The sequence below is a fragment of the Acartia tonsa genome, chromosome 9, assembly GCF_053477335.1.
Source record: "Acartia tonsa isolate MP-2025a chromosome 9, ASM5347733v1, whole genome shotgun sequence".
NCBI lineage: Eukaryota > Metazoa > Arthropoda > Copepoda > Calanoida > Acartiidae > Acartia > Acartia tonsa.
This window is the reverse complement of record NC_137268.1, coordinates 40,685,855-40,707,026: the sequence shown is the minus strand read 5'-3', so window position 1 is coordinate 40,707,026 and position 21,172 is coordinate 40,685,855. Positions and strand designations below refer to the sequence as shown.

At 38.6% G+C, this 21,172-nt stretch overlaps 1 protein-coding gene across 3 annotated transcripts in view; it reads left to right on the top strand.

Moving 5' to 3' along the window:
- LOC145328940 (uncharacterized) overlaps positions 1-17,827 on the top strand; it is a 30,170-nt gene extending 12,343 nt beyond the window's left edge. The window contains exons 13-14 of one of the 3 annotated variants that reach the window (XM_080172902.1): positions 150-206; positions 17,624-17,827. In XM_080172902.1, coding sequence (XP_080029028.1) covers positions 150-206; positions 17,624-17,713 — 147 coding nt within the window. In that variant the 3' untranslated portion in view covers positions 17,714-17,827. Of the gene's footprint in view, positions 1-146; positions 207-17,623 lie in introns of all 3 variants that reach the window. The other 2 variants (XM_080172901.1, XM_080172903.1) reach the window with 2 other exon arrangements.
- Positions 17,828-21,172: the final 3,345 nt, after the last annotated feature.

Here is a 21,172-nt window from a genome sequence, read left to right as displayed (position 1 = left end):
TCATTTTTCCAGCTGTATCAGGAATCATAATGCCAAGTTTTAAATCTATATAAAAATTCTGACATTCCTAAAATTTTGATATATCCTAAATGTAGAAAAACTTCGCTTTGAAAAATGATGAGATAGAATATAATTGATTTTTTTAGCAGAGGAAAACCCCAACAGAAGAATCAGAAGAGGACAGTCCTTTCATGTACATTCAAAAGGTAAGATGAAAGTCCTTTCATGTACATTCAAAAGGTAAGAGGGCAGTCCTTTCATGTGCATTCAAAAGGTAAGAGGGCAGTCCTTACATCCTAACTTGAATGTTAATTTCAATTTCTTGTTTCTTTTATACAATAATGTACGTACAATATACATTATGTCAGAAACAGAAATAAAGTATAGGTTTAAGCAGGTCGCGGCGAGCAAGAAACTTGATTTTTGAATTCGGTTAACAACAGACATGTATTACAATCGCAAGTTCTTGTTTTGTCCGCACCCCTTCCCACGTCGTGGGATTTTAGCCAAATTTCGGAGTATGTAAAAAAATACGCTTACTAAATGATAACTTAAAAACATAATTAAGATAATGGAAACGGAGCTAATCCCTAAACAAAAAAATCAAGTCGAATCTGTTCTTTTTTAAATATTAACTTTTTTTCCTCATACATACAGTGAAGAAATGTGTTTTTTTTCAAAAATATTATTATTATTAACAAGGAGGGAAGGGACATTGGACTGTAAATTTACTAATGCCCAAAGTTTGGGTATAGTCCCTTTTTCTCATTCGTTTACTTAACAATTTTTGTATATATTATTAAATATTGATTGGTTTGTATAAACTATCAGAGCCTGAAATTTTAAACTAATAATTCAAATTTAAGAAATGTTTTCATTATAATCGGGAATATATTGTATAGATTTATCGACCATTGTCTTGTCTTATCCCTAATTATTTATAAACACATAGACTTAAGAAAAGTGTTTAACTAAAAAAAGTAAATAAAATACAAAGTTGGCCTTGAGAATAAAAATAAATGCAGAAGACACATATGTATTTTTGTCCTTTAATATTATGAAACAAGGATGACAACATCTATAATTAAGCGAAGCTCTGAAATCAAACAGTCGAACAAACGAACATGAAACCTGTAGAGCGATAAAATTAAACAAGAATATATATATTGCAACAAAAATTCTTAATATATGTACTTTCTAGTAACGATTAAAGATTTGCTATGCTTTCTAAATCGTATCTAACTGTTACAGGAATCATAATTCAAAGTTTGAAAAAAATTATAGAACAACTTTATAACTTGCCTAAATTTATTTAAATAACTAACCATTACGTAGGCACGGAGGGACATACAGAGACCCTATTCATAGAAAAGGTTTGCTTCAAAAATGTCATATAATATTAACCCTTATAGATTTTAGAAAATCAGCTAAAACTTTTATTACCAGTATTTGAAGATAAATTATAAAGGGAAAAGTAGGTTGCGGGTAAAATCCGTAAAAGTGTGTGTAAAATAGTAGTAGAACGATAATATTCACTAAATATGTGTATTTCTCATTGAAAAGAACTATAGACAACAAATGTTTTTTTTAAAAGTTAACATAAATTTTTATCGTTTAACTTAAAACACATATCACAGAACCTTTACGGATTTTACCCGCAACCTACTTTTCCCTTTATGTTTTTTAAAAAAATTTTTTCACTGAAGAAACATAGATGTATTTTATTGGTATTTTAGATATAATAATTAAGTTTTTTAAAAAGTACATCACAAATTATCTTATTTTACAGTTAAGTAATTGATTTTGATAAACATCAGATTTTTGTTTCATCTTCTCAATAATATTTATTTTTTTATTCTTTGATTTGTTGAAAATGAATTATATGTATTACATTGATAATGACATGCACGCATATTTCTTTGTGTACACGCACCCAGGAAGGGGGGGAGACATAGAACTGTTTATTACACTGGTCCCCAATGCTTTATAATAACGTTGTTTATTCGTTGGTTCAACAACTTTGGGGACTTTTATTGAACTTTGTTTGGTTGGATCATTAAGGTGAGTATTCAAATGTTTCAACCACTAATTTTAATTTACAGAAGGGGCAATTTTATTTAACATTATTTGGGATGTACATCAATGTATCGGCCATTGTCTTACCCCTTTAGATCTCTGAGATGCACTACTGTACATACAAATACAGGTGCAATTTAGGCTCAAGGTCAAAATTAAATAAACACGTAATATTTGACATTGAAAATGTCGAGGCTTAAAAAAGTATACAATTATATTTCAGACATGTTTACAGTATTCTTAGTGGCGCTACCCATTAATTCAAATTCTCGTAATATTTTGTAATATTAATCTGTCCTACAGTCTGTCTCAAATGCTTTAGACGATCAAAAAATTACGTTTTTCTTAGCTGTTCTCTAAACTGCTGAAATTCTAAGATTATTAAGACAATTAAGCAGGTACAATCTAATATGTTCGTCTGTTTTGTTCATTGCTTATTTAAATCTCATTGGCTGTTTGAATTAATTTGCTTCGCAACTGATAGATGTTGTCATCCTTGTTTTGAAGTTAAGGTTATTTGTTAACAGATGCTAAATGCGTAGAAATTTATACTGTTGATAAAAAAAATCTAAAATGCGTTGAAACTTGTGACATGTTCAATTATTTATTTTCTTATTAAATATGATTGTAGAACATGTTAGTTGCAGGAATCTAAAAGGGATAAAACAATGACCAATAAATTAATGTACATCCCCAATGATGATTACCCCTTCTGTAGGTTAAGATTAGTAGTTGAAACGTTTTAGCACTCAACTTAGTAAACCAACCAATCAAATTTCACTAAAGTCCCTAAATTTATTAAGCCAACGATTAAAAAAATGTTATTATAAAACTTTGGTAATAGTGTCACAAACAGTTTATTGTCCCCTCTGTGTTAGTTATGTCTGATTAGGTTTGCATAAATCTACAACCCTTTTTTCTCCCTTTTAGATAATTTTTCTCATTACACTTGGTGTCAACATTTTCTATCAACCATTGACCTATTCTTGTATCTCATTGTGTGTTGCTTCATAATATTTCTTCATTTTCCTGCTTTATACAATGTCAACTTTGATAGTTTCAAGGAAAATTTTACATGACATTTCTAGAACTATTAAAAACAAGGATGACAACATCCATAAAAGCGAAGCACTGAAACGGTAGGACAAACGGACATTAACACTTGTATAGTGTCTAAACTGAATTATCAGAATATAAAAGTATAAGAGTCGAAGCAAAATTGTAAGTAAATTTGTTGAAAAACTTCTTGATACAGAAAAATGTTTATTGAGTTTATGGACATACTTACATTTTTAGGATTTGATAATAGAGTTGCTTCGCTTAAAATATTGTTCTTTGTTGTCCCAGGAATCAATATACCAAAAATCAGATCAAACGGATAATTAGATCACATAAAAATTTGCTGTTAAAAAATTAGAAAAATCAACATGTTTAAAATGGACGTACGGACATTCTGGTAATGATTATAGAGTTGCTACGCTTTCTAAATCGTACCTAACTACTACAGGAATCATCATGCAAAGTTTGAAATCGATAGGACAATTCTAACATGCCTAAATTAACGAATAAAAGCTATCTATCTCGGACGGACGGACGGACAGACCGACCCTAATTATAGAACAGCTTCGCTTTTAAAAACACTGTATTTTGATTTTATAATTTGCCCAAAGTGAACGTTTTCACTGTCATAGTTAAACACCTAAATAAATTTTAAAATTTTGCCGAATTGAAATAATATATATTGCCTTTACTATTGAAATTGGAACTCCAAATGATTTCTCAAAAAAACATTGATTCAACTTTTGCTAGTTGTCTAAATGGCAACATGCTCCTTATTTTATCCCAGGTTGTTCTTAGTATAGGTAGAACTTTTTTTTTGTATTACAAAAATTATACAAAACATACAAAAGTACTATTGTACAATTTTTTAAAAAATTTTGTACAGTAATTTTTTTTGGCAAAGTCCCCTCATACATGTTGTATCAATTTTGTATACAATAGTACTTTTCTGTTTTTTTTTACTAATTAGTATATTTTTTTTTGTATATGTTGTACACTTTTTTTTTAATTTTGTACTAATTCCATTTTTAATAAAAAAATTTCGCAGAGTCCAAACATTTTTTACTTTACTGAATATTTCAATATGTCAACTAAAGTAACAGAAATAATTAGAGTATAATTTGTGGATTTTAAAGAGTTTTTTGTTTCATGCTTATTGTATTTCTTTTTTATACAATAGTACAAAGTTTTGGAAATTTGGTTAAGTCCAAATTTTAGAACATTGCCTAAAAATGAACATAGTATTTATTGTATAATTTTTTTGTGTGATACCCAGGTTGTTCCTAGTATAGGTAGAATTTTTTTAAAATTTTGTACAGTAAATTTTTTTTGGCAAAGTCCCCTCGTACATGTTGTATCAATTTTGTATACAATAGTACTTTTGTGTTTTTTTATTAATTAGTATATTTTTTTTTGTATATGTTGTACACTTTTTTTTATTTTTGTACTAATACCATTTTCCTGATTGTATATCTTGTATTATTATTTTGTACAATAGTATAAATTTCAAAAATTTGGCAGAGTCCAAACATTTTTTACTTTACTGAATATTTCAATATGTCTCGAAAGTAACAAAAATAATTAGAGTATAATTTGTGGATTTAAAAGAGTTTTTTTGTTTCATGCTTATTGTATTTCTTTTTATATACAATATTACAAAGTTTAGGAAATTTGGTTAAGTCCAAATTTTAGAACTTTGCCTAAAAATGAACATAGTATTTAAAGTACACTTTTTTTGTGTGATAGTATTCATTTCAAATTTTTGGACTTTGCTTAAAAATGAACATAGCGTTTATTGTATAATTTTTTTGTATAATAGTATTCATTTTAAAAATGTTTTTAAAGTTCCAATTTTGTAGACTCTAACAAAATCTTAAGAATGTATACAATCGAACAATAAAAAATATACCATAACATAAATTTAGATGAGTTCCAAAACTGAGGACGTAGGAAATATTTTGAAAAACATTTTTTGAATATCAAAAAGAAATTTTAGAATTTGACAAAAAAATTGTCTAATTCTACAATTTTGATTTTATTTATAAGTACAAAAATTTTTTTAAAACTGTTTTTAACCTGTTTTTTAATCATATATCAAAAATATACTATGACACCAGTAGAAACAGACTGCAGAGCCCAAATTTGAATTAAGTCTCCAATAAACTTTTTTGGGGGGATTTAAAAATTAATTTTATATGTTGCTGTGATCATTTTGACGGAAGCAAAAGCAACTTTTAGTTTGGGATTAAATTGTTTCTTACAGAACAATTTTATATGATTCAGTTTATATCAATACAATAATAAAAAAAACTCTACTCTGTTCGATGGAAATAATTTTTTTTCTAAAACAATCAATTTCAGTAAAAAATTTAACATAATACAATAAAACACATTTGCTAAAGTTAAACCAATAAGATTTCTTGTTTCATTTCAATTTTTTATAATTTTTGAAAGAGTGTTTTCACAAAGTGACTTATTTACAATGTAGTTAAATAATTTTTATTTAATTAAAATGAAAAGAATGAAAACTATACACGTAAAAGATACATAATTTTTAAAAATATTTTTAAAAAAAAGTTTGAATAATCTTATTTTATATCATATTTGTATATGTGTCAAAAATAATTTTGTTGTATTGCATAAACATTTGTTGACATCTTGTCATGTTGACATCAAATTTAACCCTTTACAGCCAATTTTTATGTGTTTAAAATAGGTGAACGAACACAAACATGTTAATGTTAATTCATTGGTATATTGTAAAGATTTAACTTTTTAGTGAATTTTTATAGTAAAATCATAAGGCCTAATTTTACTCTATACCAGAATACAATATTTATGAAACAAAACACTCTAAAAGCTACGAATTTTACCCAAATAAAAAAAGACCTTTTGCTTTGGTCAAAATGACTACGGCAACAGTAAAAATTAATATTTAAATCCCTCAAAAAAAGTTTATTGGGGACTTAATTCAAATTTAGGCCCTGCAGTCTGATTTTACTGGTGTCATAGTATATTTTTTATATACGTTTTAAAAATAGGTTAAAAACAGTTTAAGTAAAAAATTTTGGGACTTAATATGTTACTTAATGAAAAAAACCATAAAAGTACTATTGTAGACAAAAATGATACAACATGTACAAGAAAAAAATAAGGGACTGTACAAAATTACAAAAAAATAATACAATAGTACTTTTGTATAATTTTCATAATACAAAAATAATTCTACCTGATATAGTTCAAATTTTTGCTGCTAGGTGTCTCTCACCTGTTAGAAAAACTTTGTTTTTTTGGGGTTTCCAATATATATATGGTTGTTTAAAAATCAAATAAGTAAATCTTATTCAAATTGGTTTCTCATTTCATTGTTTTTTTTCAGTATTTTAAAATATTTCATTTTAAATAATTACAAAATCAAAACAATAGACACCAGTATACCAAACCTAATCAACTTCAGTATAGCATGGAAAGGATCATAGCCTAACCATGATAAGAGTTAAAACATGAGAATCTCTTCACTGAGCTTCCATTATAGAAGTAAAAGATGAGAATATCTCATGTACTCTTATCATTATGAATAGTTTAAATCATGGAAATATCTCCCTTAACTCTATGATATTATTTTGAGAAAATATAAGTTTTCTAACCCTTAAAGAACCACATTTGTACTTTTGTATGATTTTCATAATACAAAAAAAAAGACTACTTTTACTATGTATTACCTGGGAAATTTTTTAAAATTTGTAGTATACATTTTTTGCTTCTCGTACTAATTTTATTTTGTATTGATTTTTAATGACTCATACTAATTTTCTAACCTACAGAATCATGGCCGAAAAATGGTTTTAGTATATAATATATGTCTCTCGTACTAACAAAATTTCTCGTACCCTCGTAAGAATTCTTGCATAACGATGGTATACTATCGTAGATCCCACAAATTTTCTATACTATAGTATAACAAAATTGATACAATTTTAGAGTAAGGCCATGTATACTATTGTAAACAAAAATGTATACTAAAAAAAGGATCCACCTATACAAAGGACCACCTGGGTAGTATTAATTTCAAATTTTAGGACTTTACTTAAAAATGAACATAGTGCTTAAGAATGTATACAATTGAACAACAAAAAATATACAATAACATAAATTTTGATAAGTTCTAAAACTGAGGACTTAGGAAGTATTTTTAAAAACATTTTTTGAATATCAAAAAAAAAATTTTAATTTGACAAAAAAATTGTCTAATTCTACAATTTTAATTTTATTTACAAAGTAAATTTTTTTTTAAGTAAAAAATTTTGGGACTTAATATGTTACTTAAAAAAAACATAAAAGTACTATTGTAGACAAAATTGATACAAGTCTGGTAAGCCGAGCGTACTCGGCCCACGGGGTAACGAGTTCGGATTCAACGGGCCCTAGCCTTTAAGTATTCTACCAAACAAACAAGCAGGATTCAATCATACAGAATTATATATTTAAACTGAATAATATTTACAAGTTATGTTTACTATATATATACAACAAAAATATGACAATAGTTAGGTTTGAAGGGGGTGTGGGGCGCTAGGGCTTAGCGCCCGACGGTAGACAGGCTGTGGGGGCAGCGGTGGTAAAAGGGGAGGCAGTGCCTCCCGATTATATAAGTGCATGATGGACTCGTGATAGTTGCATGTTCAAGTCCCCTCCCCACATTTAGGCAGACTTAGTTTGACCGCCGGGTGCGGGGTTAACAGCGGTCATGAGATGGATAGTGATATAATAGGATTAGTGCGGGGGGTTTGTTATCATAAGTCACAGCGAAGCAACTCTGTATTCGGCCTGTCCGTATGGGTGTCGTATTACCACAACCTCCCCTTCAAGGGTTGCGTGGCTCCTGAGCCACCAGGCCTTGAACCTGGGGATACGACAGCCGGCTCATGCGCCGGACAGGCAGTTCCTGGGGCACAGCTCGATGGAGGACAGCTCGGGCTACACAGGCTCCTCGGGACACTCGTTGCTCGGTCTGACTGTGGTTGGTGATCAGCATTGTCAGCTCCTGGTTGGCTTCTAGGCGTGGGTTGGCCACGGCCAGGCCTCGCCGCTGGAAATTTTGCCTCGTCTGCAGGATCAGTTCTGTCTCGGCTGGTAACTGGACACGGAGGCCTAGGCAGATTCTGGTGGTTCCTAAGGGTGGAATGGTGATGGCAAAGGGCGCATAGAATTCCATGGGGGCGCCTGCTTGATTCAGGTTGCTTGGCCTCCTAGCTCCTACCCGGATGGGGATGGCTGTCATCAGCAGGGGGCACATGGCTTCTTCTTCTTCTTCTGGGGCGGCTTCTTCCATCGCAGTGGCTGGCTCTTCTCCTACAGGTCCGCTGCTGGCTGGCAGGTTCTCCATGTCTGCGTCAGGGTTCCAGATGGCATCTCTGAGTGGCTCTGGAGCGGGCGGCGGCGGCGGTGGTTCGTTGGGTTGCTCCTGCAGGTTTTCCTCCACTGGGTCACGATCTTGGCCGCTAGGCTGTGGGGCGGCTGCGGCTGGCTGGTGCACTGGGAACTCTCCTGGGTTGCTAGCTGCGGGCGCCGCCGCTCCAACTGGCAGCTCGGTGGCATCCTCGTCGCCGTCCACGTCAACTTGGATGTCTTCTGGGATCTGGTGGGCAGTCACATCTCCAGTGTATTTGCGCAGTCGGCCTACATGCGCGGTAACTTCTGAGATCCTGGCTACTGGAGAGGCAGGTTTGATGACATAATGGACTTCTGTAGCTTTCCTCACTACTTTCCAGGGGCCAGTCCATCTCTTGGTAATCTTGGCTGCCTTTCCTGGCACCAGGCGAGGGGCCAGGTACCAGACCAAGTCTCCAACCTCATACTTGGCCGTGCCTTCGTAAGCTGCCGCGCTCCTCCTGATGGCTCCCTCCTCCTTCTGCTGGATGGCATCATAAACTGCGTAGTAGCGCTGCAACAGAGCTTGGACGTTGGCTGGAACTGAAGCATATTCGGTCTCTGGCAGCCGTAGCACCATGTCCACCGGAAGTTTGGCCTCTCTCCCAAAGAAGGCCAGGAACGGGGTCACACCAGTGGATCTACAGGCCTTGGTGTTGTAGGCAAAGGCGATGGCAGGCAGGTGGGGCTCCCAGTTGTTATCGTCTCTGTCTAGGAACAGGCGCATGCCTGTGTTGAGCGTCCTATGAAACCTCTCCACTCGGTTGGACTGCGGATTGTAGGGTGGTGGATGTGTCAGGCCAATCTCGAGCCGGGAGGCCAGTTCCTGGAATACCTGGCCGGTAAATTCCATTCCATTGTCGGAATGGATCTTCAGGGGGCATCCGAACGTGGCCAGGTGGCGGTGCAACAGGGCTTCAGCCACCGTGAGGGTGCGCTTGTTGGGGATGGCGTAGAGGCTGACAAACCGGCTAAATCCATCTTGGCAGGTGAGGATGTAGCGGTTCCCAGCTGGGGTTTCTGGCAGTGGCCCCACCAGGTCGATGAATAGGACTTGCTGTGGATACCCCTGGCGGGAGGGCACGTGGATCCCCTGCTTCAGCCTCTCCTTGGTAACTTTCTGGACACACTCAGGGCAGGTTTGTACCATCAGGCGGACGTCACGGGCCAGGTTGGGCCACCAGAAGTGCCTGGCAACGCGGGCGATAGTTGCGTCCATCCCAAAGTGCCCAGCCATGGGGGTCCCATGGGCTAGAAAGAACGCATCCTGCTGGAGGGCCGAAGGTAGCAGGTATCTTGTCCTCTCTCCTGTCAGAGTCTGGTCAGTGGTGGTGAGGCAGCCATGCTCGTCAAGCCCCAGGGCTGAGAAGCGGCTGGCGTACTGCTGCTCGTCTCGTTCCTTGCCACGCAGCTCAGCCTTGGTTGGGGCCTTGCCATCAGCCACCCATTGGCGGACACGGAGCAGGAGGGGATCCTGTGTCTGGGCTTCCAATACTCTAGCTGAATCCAGTCGGGCGGCAGGAGGCCGGCTAGCTGCGGGCTCCCCTAGCTGGGCCAGGTTGTGGATATACTCAGCCTGCTCTGCTAATTCTTCGGCGCTAGCCGTTGGCATGTTGGCATCTTCCCGGCGGCTGAGGGCGTCGGCGTTGGTATTCTGGGTGCCAGGCCTGTGGCAGACGGTAAAGTCTAAGGCCGCTAGCTCCTCCTGCCAGCGGGCCACCATCCCTGTGGATGTGTTCAGTGATTTCATCTGTAGCAGGGCAGAGGAATCAGTGTTGATCTGGAAGCTGCGGTAGGACAAGATGCCGTGGAATTTTCGGATCCCATAGATAATGGCGGCCATCTCTCCCTTCCAGGACGGGTAGCGCGTCTCAGGGTCGGTTGTCTTGCGCCCCACGGCGGCAATCAGCCTCTCCTTGCCCTCCTGGCATTGACTCAGTATGGCAGAGATGGCGCGGCTGCTGAAATCGGTGGTGAGCTGGAACACTGCTGGTAAATCAAACCTGGGCGGCGCTCGGATGGGGGCCTGTCGGAACTTGTCCTTGAGTTGCAGCAGCTGGGCTTCCATCTCAGGCGTCCAGGTTAGGGCCTTGGCCGTCTTCTGCCGATTCATCTCGTAGGTGAGGTCTGCATACTCTGGGATGAACAGGCGGTAGTATCCAAAGAAGCCCAGCAACGCCAGCAAATCCTTGGGGGTGCTAGGGGCTGGCCAGTCCAAGATGCGGTCAATATAGTCCTCTTGCATGGCTATCCCCTCTCGGCTGAGGGTGTGACCCAGATAATCCACCTTGGACCGGAACAACTTGGTCTTGGCTGGCTTGAGGCGGATCCCTCCCCTGCGGTGGGCTTCCAAGACCTCTCGGAGCCTGGCCAGGTGGGCCCAGGTATCCTGGTGGAAGGTCAGGACGTCGTCAAGGTATGACTGGAGGTTGGCTGTGCCTAGTGGGTTTAGGATCCCTGCAATAAACCTGGAATAGACAGACGGTGCCGTAGCCAGGCCAAAGGGCATCCTTTTCCATTGATACAAGCCCCTGGGGGTGGTGAAGGCGGTGCAGGGCCGGCTATCCTCAGACACACGGATAGTGTAGTATGCGGCCACCGCGTCTAGAGCACTGTAGACACGGTGCCCGCCAGCTCGTTCCACCAATTGCTGGATCCTAGGCAGGGGGTAGCTGTCCAGCTCCAGACACTTGTTGAGGGCCCTGTAGTCGACGGCCCAGCGGGTGCTCCCGTCCTTCTTCTTGATGGGCACCAGGGGGCTGCTCCAGGCGGAGTCCGACGGCTCTATGACTCCTTCCTGCAGCCAAGTGTCCAGTTGTTTCTCCAGTTCAGCCTCTTGCCGCGGGTTCAGATCCCTAAATCTCTGGCGGATCGGCTGGGTCCCTGGCTTGAGGCGCAGCTGCAATTCAACCACATCTGTGCAGCCGGGGGTAGAATTGGAGAAGACGTCCCTGTACTCTGACAACGTAGTCCAGACCTCCTTCTTGAGCAAGGGGTCCTTGCGTAGGAACTCATTGTCTTCCATCTCCAAGGCCTCCCACAACTCTTGCATGTCTATGGGCTCAGCAGGTTCTTGGACCGAGTGGAGACGCGGGGGAGGCGTATCAGAGACCTCCAGAATGTCAGGTTTGACCAGCTCCCCTGCCACTGGGAGGCCAGCATCCAGCAAGAGGGGCACCTCCCCCTCATTGACCACCAGTACTCTAAACACAGTGGCAGAGCCAGGCCTGTGGGCATACAGGCCCTCTGGAATAACAAGGTCCTCCCCAAACCTCTGTTCTGGGGCAGCTAGTTGAATGGCATCCTTGGTGCGATGGCCTACTAGCTCAACAGGGACTGCCATAACCCCGCGGCCAGGCAGGACCACCCGCTTGGCTGTGCGGAGCTGGGGTGGTTGACCGTCAGTTGGAGTGACAGCGCTCAGCCTATACGTGGCTGGTGAGGGGTCAGCCTTGGCTCCGGGACCCACCGGCCGCGACTTGACGGGCTCGGCTTCTGGAGAGGCTGACGTGTCGGAGCCAGGCTTGGCTCCGGGGGCGTCCGGCCACGATTTGCCGGGCTCGGCGCTGGGAGAGGCCAAAATGCTGGGTCCAGCTTTGGCTCCGTGGGCGTCCGGCCGCGACTTGACGGGCACGGCGCCGGGAGAGGCTGGGGCCTGAGAGTTGAGTGTGGCTCCGGGTACATCAGACCGCGACTTGACGGGTCTGGACTCGGGCTTGGCTGGTGGACTGGCTGGAGGTCCCAGGTAGAGGGGGCCAGGTGGACACGGCTGGCCGTTGATAAAAATGTCGGAGGAGAAGATTGGTTCTGGAGGGCTGGCAATCTCAGGAAACGTTGTTGGCAGGCTCTCCCTTGGCACCTTGGGCACTGGGGGCAACCCCATGGCTAGCAGGTTAGCTCCCTTGTGTGCGTTGAGCTCAGCGTCCACCCAGTGTGTGCCTTTCTCAACCACACGCGGCTGCTCAGGCAGGGGGCCTGGCAGAGGCCCCTCATAGCTTAGCTCTCTCTCGGCTGTCTCCCGGTCAATGGGGACGCCACGGAGTGGGATAAACTCCCCACGCGCCCACAAGCAAGGTGGTTGCATGTCGAAACAGAGCCTAGTTCCGAACTCCTTGAGAAAATACCCTCCTAAGTTCAGAGGGTGGGAGAGATTTCGGACCACAGTCACGTGGTATAGATGGAGTATAAGAGTGTGTGAAACTGCCATATATAACTCTTTTAATTTTCCAATTACCTGGAGGGGCTGGCCTTCCTCATTAGCAGTCAGGATCTGGGTGTTGTCCGGAATCAACATGCGTTGCACGCCCATCGCGTGCATGAGGTGCTCAGAAATTACAGCAGACCCTGGTACACGGTTGCCAGAATCAACCATGGCATCAACCTGTACATGCTGGGCAGGGTCAGGAGTAGGAAACCTCACCCTGATATGGCAGGGGAAGTGGAGGTCCTGCCCTTGAGACAAGGGGGCCTCTCGTTCGGCTGGGGTTGGCAGAAACTTTGGTGGTGGCCGCACCGCAGCTATGGTGGTATCGCTTACCATGGTGGCTTAGACTGTAGCTTCGAATCACTAGAGCTTATTAATTATCACTTGGTCAACAATTTTATATTTATTTTTATCACTTGGTTGACATTTTATACACAATGATGTGTTGTTATCACTAGGAGCTCTAGGTGTGATTCTGGAAGCACTGGCAGCAGGGAATGTCCGTCCTGCAAGGTTCAGAGGGGTGACGGCGGTAGGGAATGACCCGTCCTACAGCGCCGCTGGTTCGAATCCCGACAAATGGCGGCAGGGAATGGCCCGTCCTGCAGCGCCTCGGGTTCGAATCCTGGGAGGCAGCGGCAGGGAATGTCCCGTCCTGCCGTGCCTGTGGCTCAAAATCTGCTATCCGTCGCAGTGGTAGGGCTTACTTGTGTGCTGAAGCTTCGCAGCCACACATTGCCTTCTTAGGGAGACCAGCACACAGCTGTCTGTCTCGTAGGTTTGGCCTGGGTGTCCTGGGGCTTGTCCCAGCTACACTTGCCAATTTAGACTCAGTTTTGTAGCCGTCTGAGCTAAATAATCCGGTTGTCGTGGCTGCGCACCTAGCGCTACTCCTACACGACACGGAAAAAGCGTCTTAACTGGCGCTTTTAGCAGGCTAAATCTGCTTGCCGTAGGCCAGAGGCCCACATATTGCGTTCAAAATGATGGAAATTCGACCTAAAAAGGCCGTCTCACGGGTCAGTTGGCGGCTGATTGTCCCCTTACTTGCCAAAGGGTCCAATCAGAGGTAGAATAGGCTAGTTTCTGTAAGGCTCGATCTCACAGCTGACACCAAGTTCTGGTAAGCCGAGCGTACTCGGCCCACGGGGTAACGAGTTCGGATTCAACGGGCCCTAGCCTTTAAGTATTCTACCAAACAAACAAGCAGGATTCAATCATACAGAATTATATATTTAAACTGAATAATATTTACAAGTTATGTTTACTATATATATACAACAAAAATATGACAATAGTTAGGTTTGAAGGGGGTGTGGGGCGCTAGGGCTTAGCGCCCGACGGTAGACAGGCTGTGGGGGCAGCGGTGGTAAAAGGGGAGGCAGTGCCTCCCGATTATATAAGTGCATGATGGACTCGTGATAGTTGCATGTTCAAGTCCCCTCCCCACATTTAGGCAGACTTAGTTTGACCGCCGGGTGCGGGGTTAACAGCGGTCATGAGATGGATAGTGATATAATAGGATTAGTGCGGGGGGTTTGTTATCATAAGTCACAGCGAAGCAACTCTGTATTCGGCCTGTCCGTATGGGTGTCGTATTACCACACAAGTACAAGAAAAAAATAAGGGACTTAGCCAAAAAAAAGGGACTGTACAAAATTACAAAAAAAATAATACAATAGTACTTTTGTATATTTTGTATAATTTTCAAAATACAAAAAAAATTCTACCTGATGTAGTTCAAATTTTTGCTGCTAGGTGTCTCTCACTTTTTAGAAAAAATTATTTTTTGGGGTTTCCAATATATGTATTGTTGTTTAAAAATCAAATAAGTAAATGTATTGTTTTTTTTTCAGTATTTAAAAATATCTTTTTTTAAATAATTACAAAATCTAAACTATAGACACAAGTATACCAAACTTAATCAACTTCAGTATAGCATGGAAAGGATCATAGCCTTGCCATGATAAGAGTTTAAACATGAGATTTTCTTCACATGAATAGTTAAAAACATGGAAATATCTCGCTTAAAGGAAGCCTGCAAGGAATACCACGCTTAAACTGCTGAAAGACTGCCACAAGTAGACCCAATACCCATTTTTATAGCCAAAATCATTAAAAAAAATTAAGTTTATTTTGCGTTGTACCGAATGTACTGTAACCAATCAGAAGGCTGAATCAGCTTAGCAACCAATCACAGCTGAGCTTGCAGAAGTTTCCCCCTTTGTTTCCGCTATGATTTTTGTTTAAAATGCAATTTAAATTGAATTTTTTTCATAGATTTTGACTATGAAATGTGGTGTTTTTATTGTAAAAATGTAATCAGTTACAGGCAATCTAAATTTATGACAAAGATAAGGTTATAATTTTGTGTCTAGGCGACGTAATTTAATATTGTTTTTTCTTTTATGAGCATTGGAAATCTTTCAAAATTTCCATTGTATATAAAATGCTTTTTTGAAATGCCTAGAACTTTTTTGTTATTAAAGCTGAAGGCTTTAAATTTGGGGTATTGGGTCTACTTGTGGCAGTCTTTCAGCAGTTTAAGCGTGGTATTTCTTGCAGGCGTCCTTTAACTCAATAATATTTATTTTGAGAAAATATAAGTTTTCAAACCCTTGAAGTTGTACTTTGTACTTTTGTATGATTTTCATAATACAAAAAAAATTCTACCTTTACTATGTATAACCTGGGAATTTTTTTTTAATTTGTCGTATACATTTTTTGCTTCTCGTACTAATTTCAATTTGTATTAATTTTTTACGCCTCGTACTAATTTTCTAACCTACAGAATCACGGCCGAAAAATGGTTTTAGTATATAATATATGTCTCTCGTACTAACAAAATGCCCCTTTTTGCCCCCTACTCTACAAAAAGGAAAACTATCCCAGTTTCCAAAATAAAGATCAAGAAATACTCAAAAAAAAATTTTTGGCGCTTCGCGCCAAACAGACAGTTACTATTCATTTCACCTTACCATATTTTTTAATTAGTGTAGAAATTAGGTTATAATCTTTTTTCACTGAACATAACAAATCAGGTAATAGGAAGTATTTTATTTTGTATAATATAAACTTTTTACCAAAGAAATTTTGTACATCCCCAATGATGATATACAAAATAACCCCTTATATAGATTACAATTAGTGGATGAAATGTATGGAAACTCGACTTAATTACCCAACCAATCAAAATTCCATTAAAGTCCCACAAGTTGTTGAGCCAACAAATAAGAAAATTTTATATGAAATATTGGGGACTAGTGTAATAAAGTCCAAAAACCCCTCCCTCCCTGCATATTTGAAGAAAAAAATTTGCGCTTCGCGCCCTTCCAAATGGTTTCTGCTTTTTATCACATTGCATTGTATATTTTGTTTTTATTTCTATAAAAACATGTGTAAACAACAAATATTTAATCAAAAAGTTATTTTATATAAAAAAAGAAACAGCGTTGATATTTATCTAAGCCTTTTTCTCAACACTGTATGTCTGTCTAAATGAATAACTATATATGATGTCATATTATTTTCAGGATAAGTTTATCATTTTTTTTGTGTACATACCCTTACAAAAAGACATGTTTTTTATGGCAATTTTCATTAAAAACCCTTAAAACTAACTACACTCTATATTTCTAACTTGATAAAATATGCCACTCTTGTTGTCTTTAATTGATTTTAGTTCAAAGGGGGAGTAAATATTTTTAGGTGCGCTTCACGCACCGCCCTATAAATCCTTGGAAACACCACTTAATCAAAAATTAACAGAGTTTTAAAGTGCCATATAAAGAGGGTAGGATATGTTGATATAACTTTTTAGCTTCTCTATAATTCACTATGGTCGTCAGTACGTAATGCTAAGGGGAAAATGTGATTTTTTCAACTGCAATTAAAGATAGAAGGCTAAAACTTAATGTTAACATTCCTATCATATTGGAGTATAGTTAACTATTAAAAATTCATGGAGGTCGGACTGCTTTTCAGGACGTTTTTGGCTATTTTTGTATCTTTTAAATTTCGGGTATAGTCCCTTTTGTGACATTGCCTTTTAAGGTGCATTTCGTATTTTCACAGTAGCTTTTCACCTATTTATAGCTCCTGCGGGGCCAATTGCCTAACCCTGTGGGGAAATCACCTGACCTAACTTAACCTAGAATAACCTATTAAAAGCTACTATGCAAATACGACGAAATGCCCCTTAAGAGGTGTTGCCACAAAAGAGACTATACCCCAAAGTTTTCCATATTTCTAATAGATTTTTATATCTGTAGATGAAAGGACAAGTTATTCATCCTTCCTGCTGAGATTTTATAACATCCCCTTCAACCCATAAAAAATGTTTTGTGGTGGTGGTGGTGGGGGGGGGGGGGGTTGGAAGGTTAAATTATCTTCTGTACTTTTTTTTCGAAGATGCTTTCTAGCTCCCTTCCCTTCGGTCATTGCAGGATGTGGAGAAGGGATGGGGGAGAAGAGATGGGGGGGAAGAGATAGGGGATATAAATGGGAAATAAGGATGGGGGAAGGGATGGGGAAGAAGGGATAAGGACTAGAAGGCCCATAATCAAATAATTCCACCCCTTAAAACGCCCTTAATTAAAATTAGTATATATAATCAAAATGCCCCCCCCCCCTAAAGCAAAGTGCCCCCCCGGGGCACTTTGATTCAGGGGGGGGGGCAAAATTTTACAAAATCTTCAAAATGCCCCCCCCTAGACAAAGTGCTTCGCACGCCACTGCAAAACAAGTACCCAAAGTTGTTACAAATTATATAATACTTCGTGGTTATAAAACTTTGGGTACTATTAATAATATAAATATCCTTATTCCCTGTATTTACCCTTCATTTATTTTCAGGGATACTATCTGGCAGGCGAAGCCCCTGCGGAAGCAAGCAGCCAAGATTCATCATCTTCTACAGAAGAACATTCTGAAAACGGAGATTAATCTGAAGAAAAAACTTTTGTGCTATAACTTTTGATTTTTTTTAATTGGTGCTTTCTTTCAAAGTGCTTATCGAATCTATCCCCCAGACTCTTCATATTTTTACATTAATTGAAATTAGTTTAATTAGAGGGAGGGATAGTTTTTTGAGGATGCCCTTAGCCCTACGGTGCCCTAAACCTACGAGGCTAACTACCCATTAAAAAAATAATAACCTATCTTATAAAGTAATAAACAATCGAACGAAAAACTCCCATCCTCCTTTTTTTTCAGGATATTTCAAAGCAAAAGGGGATTGTTTTGCTCGACTAAGTACTTTCAAGGGAAAACGCCCAATAAAGTTGAATTTCCAAATATTTTTATGTGTATTTCTGTGATGAAACAAAGAGTAATAAAACATTAATCAACCTTTTAAGATTAAAACACCCACAACATTCATATCATATATTAATTTATACTAGCGGCTACGCCCCTAGAGGCCATTATAGGCGCTTGAGGAGGGGAGAGTTGAACACGATAACCCAATATTTTTTTGATATTTTAGGAGGGGGGTATTTTTTCTAGGGGCTATTTCTCTTAGGAGGGCGGTGGTAATCTCCCTCAAAAGTGTTTAAACCTTCCTAGGACCTATGACAAGCTAGCCTGTAAAGGAGAACCATATCGGTTCAAACATACAGAAAACACAGACAGACATCCTGTTACTTTATTATAAGGATTGCACAAAAGAATGAAACATTTAATGCAAAATATTATGTACAACCCATTATAAGGTGTTTATATTATTATTATTTTATTATTTTGTTATGTAAATGTATGTTATTTAATATTTATTGTCAAATTATGTTAATAATGAATAATAACATTATAGGTCAGAGTCTAAAAGCAACTTGCCAACTACTTTTAAGATTTCTATTTACTTATTTTGAAACATGGCTTTCAGTTAAATGCCAAATAAAAATATTGTATATTGTTTTGTATATTAATTAATTTAATTTTAAGGTATAACCAAAGATTTTTCTTTTTATTGTATAAAAAATATTGTATCATCTTAAAGTAATACATGTACATCTGTTTTATTTTTAAATTTTTAAAAAGATGATTTTTTGTTTTAAATCGAAGCTTTCTACATTCAGCATATGTCCGTACGTCTGTATGGTGACAATTTTTGACACTGCAGATTCATTCTATTCAACTAAATTAATTTCAACTTAATTTGAATATGGTAATTAGACAAAATTGGAAATTATTTTGAATTAGGCTGAGGGTCCAATCTTATTTAAGGAAAATAACAGACAAAAGATTCAAGAGGTCTTTGATATAAAAACTTTGGGTATTGTCGGTTTCGTGATATTGTCTCTCAAGGGGCGTTTCGTCGTATTTTCACATTAGCTTATCTCCTATTTCTTGCTCCTGCGGGGCCATTGCCTGACCCTTCGGGTCAAACATTAACATTTACCTATCCTAACCTAACGTAAAATAACCTATTAAACGCTTCTGTAAAAATACAACGAAATGCCCCTTAAGAGGCGATTGCACTAAACCGACAATTCGCCAAACTTGGGAATACATAAAATCGAATTACTTGCAAAGTTTAACAAATTAACTGGTGCTTGCGCTTACATGTGAAGACCGGAGCACCGAAACCCCCCCCCCCCCGCTTAGTTTTGACAAAAATCAAAAATAAGGGGGGGGTAGTTTTTAACCCCCCCCTTAATTTTGAAGAAACTCAAAAATAAGGGGGGGGGGGTATTTTTTCTAGGGGCTATTTCTCTTAGGAGGGCGGTGGTACTCTCCCTCAAAAGTGTTTAAACCTTCCTAGGACCTATGACAATCTAGCCTGTAAAGGAGAACCATATCGGTTTAAACATAAAGAAAAACACAGACAGACATCCTGTTACTTTATTATATATGGATTGCACAAAAGAATAAAACATTTAATGCAAAATATTTTGTACGACCCATTCTAAGGTGTTTTTATTATTATTTTATTATGTAAATGTATGTTATTTATTGTCAAATTATGTTTATAATGAATAATAACACTATAGGTTAGAGTCTAAAAGCAACTTGCCAACTACTTTTAAGATTTCTATTTACTTATTTTGAAACATAGCTTTCAGTTGCATGCCAAATAAAAATATTGTATATTTATAATTAATTTAATTTTAAGGTATAACCAAAGATTTTTCTTTTTATTGTATAAAAAATATTGTATCATCTTAAAGTAATCATGTACATCTGTTTTATTTTTAAATTTTTAAAGATTTTTTGTTTTAAATCGAAGCTTTCTAAATTCAGCATATGTCCGTACGTCTGTATGGTGACCATTTTTGACACTGCAGATTCATTCTATTCAACTTAATTTGAATATGGTAATTAGACAAAATTGGAAATTATTTTGAGTTAGGCTGAGGGTCCAATCTTATTTAAGTAAAATAACAGACATAAAAGATTCAAGAGGTCTTTGATATAAAAACTCTGGGTATTGTCGGTTTCGTGATATTGTCTCTCAAGGGGCGTTTCGTCGTATTTTCACATTAGCTTATCTCCTATTTCTTGCTCCTGCGGGGCCATTGCCTGACCCTTCGGGTCAAACATTAACATTTACCTATCCTAACCTAACGTAAAATAACCTATTAAACGCTTCTGTAAAAATACAACGAAATGCCCCTTAAGAGGCGATTGCACTAAACCGACAATTCGCCAAACTTGGGAATACATAAAATCGAATTACTTGCAAAGTTTAACAAATTAACTGGTGCTTGCGCTTACATGTGAAGACCGGAGCACCGAAACCCCCCCCCCCCCGCTTAGTTTTGACAAAAATCAAAAATAAGGGGGGGGTAGTTTTTAACCCCCCCCCTTAATTTTGAAGAAACTCAAAAATAAGGGGGGGGTAGTTTTTACCCCCCCCCCTTAATTTTGAAGAAACTCAAAAATAAGGGGGGGGGGGTAGTTTTTTCACTGTACAACACGCCAGAAAGTTGAGTGAGGTAAATCAAGTAAATCCAGTATACCAGAGGGGAAACTTTATTACAGGGATATTCATGTTTTGGGGCATAATTTCCTTATTTACTGGCCAAAGTCAATAAATAAGGAAATTATGCCCCAAAACATGAATATCCCTGTAATAAGGTTTCCCCTCTGATATACTGGATTTTCTTGATTTACCTCACTCAACTTTCTGGCGTGTTGTACAGTGAAAAAACTACCCCCCCCCCTTATTTTTGATTTTCTTCAAAATTAAGGGGGGGGTTAAGTCTTTGCCTTGCTGAGCACTTTTCCTCCTTGCCGTTTTCCAGACATTAAAAAACTACCCCCCCTTTATTTTTGATTTTTGTCAAAACTAAGCGGGGGGGGGGGGGGGGGGTTTCGGTGCTCCAGTCTACCACATGTAAGCAAGTACCAATTAACTTTTTCGTTCCTTATTTTCACATTAAACATTATAAGAAAAAAGACAGC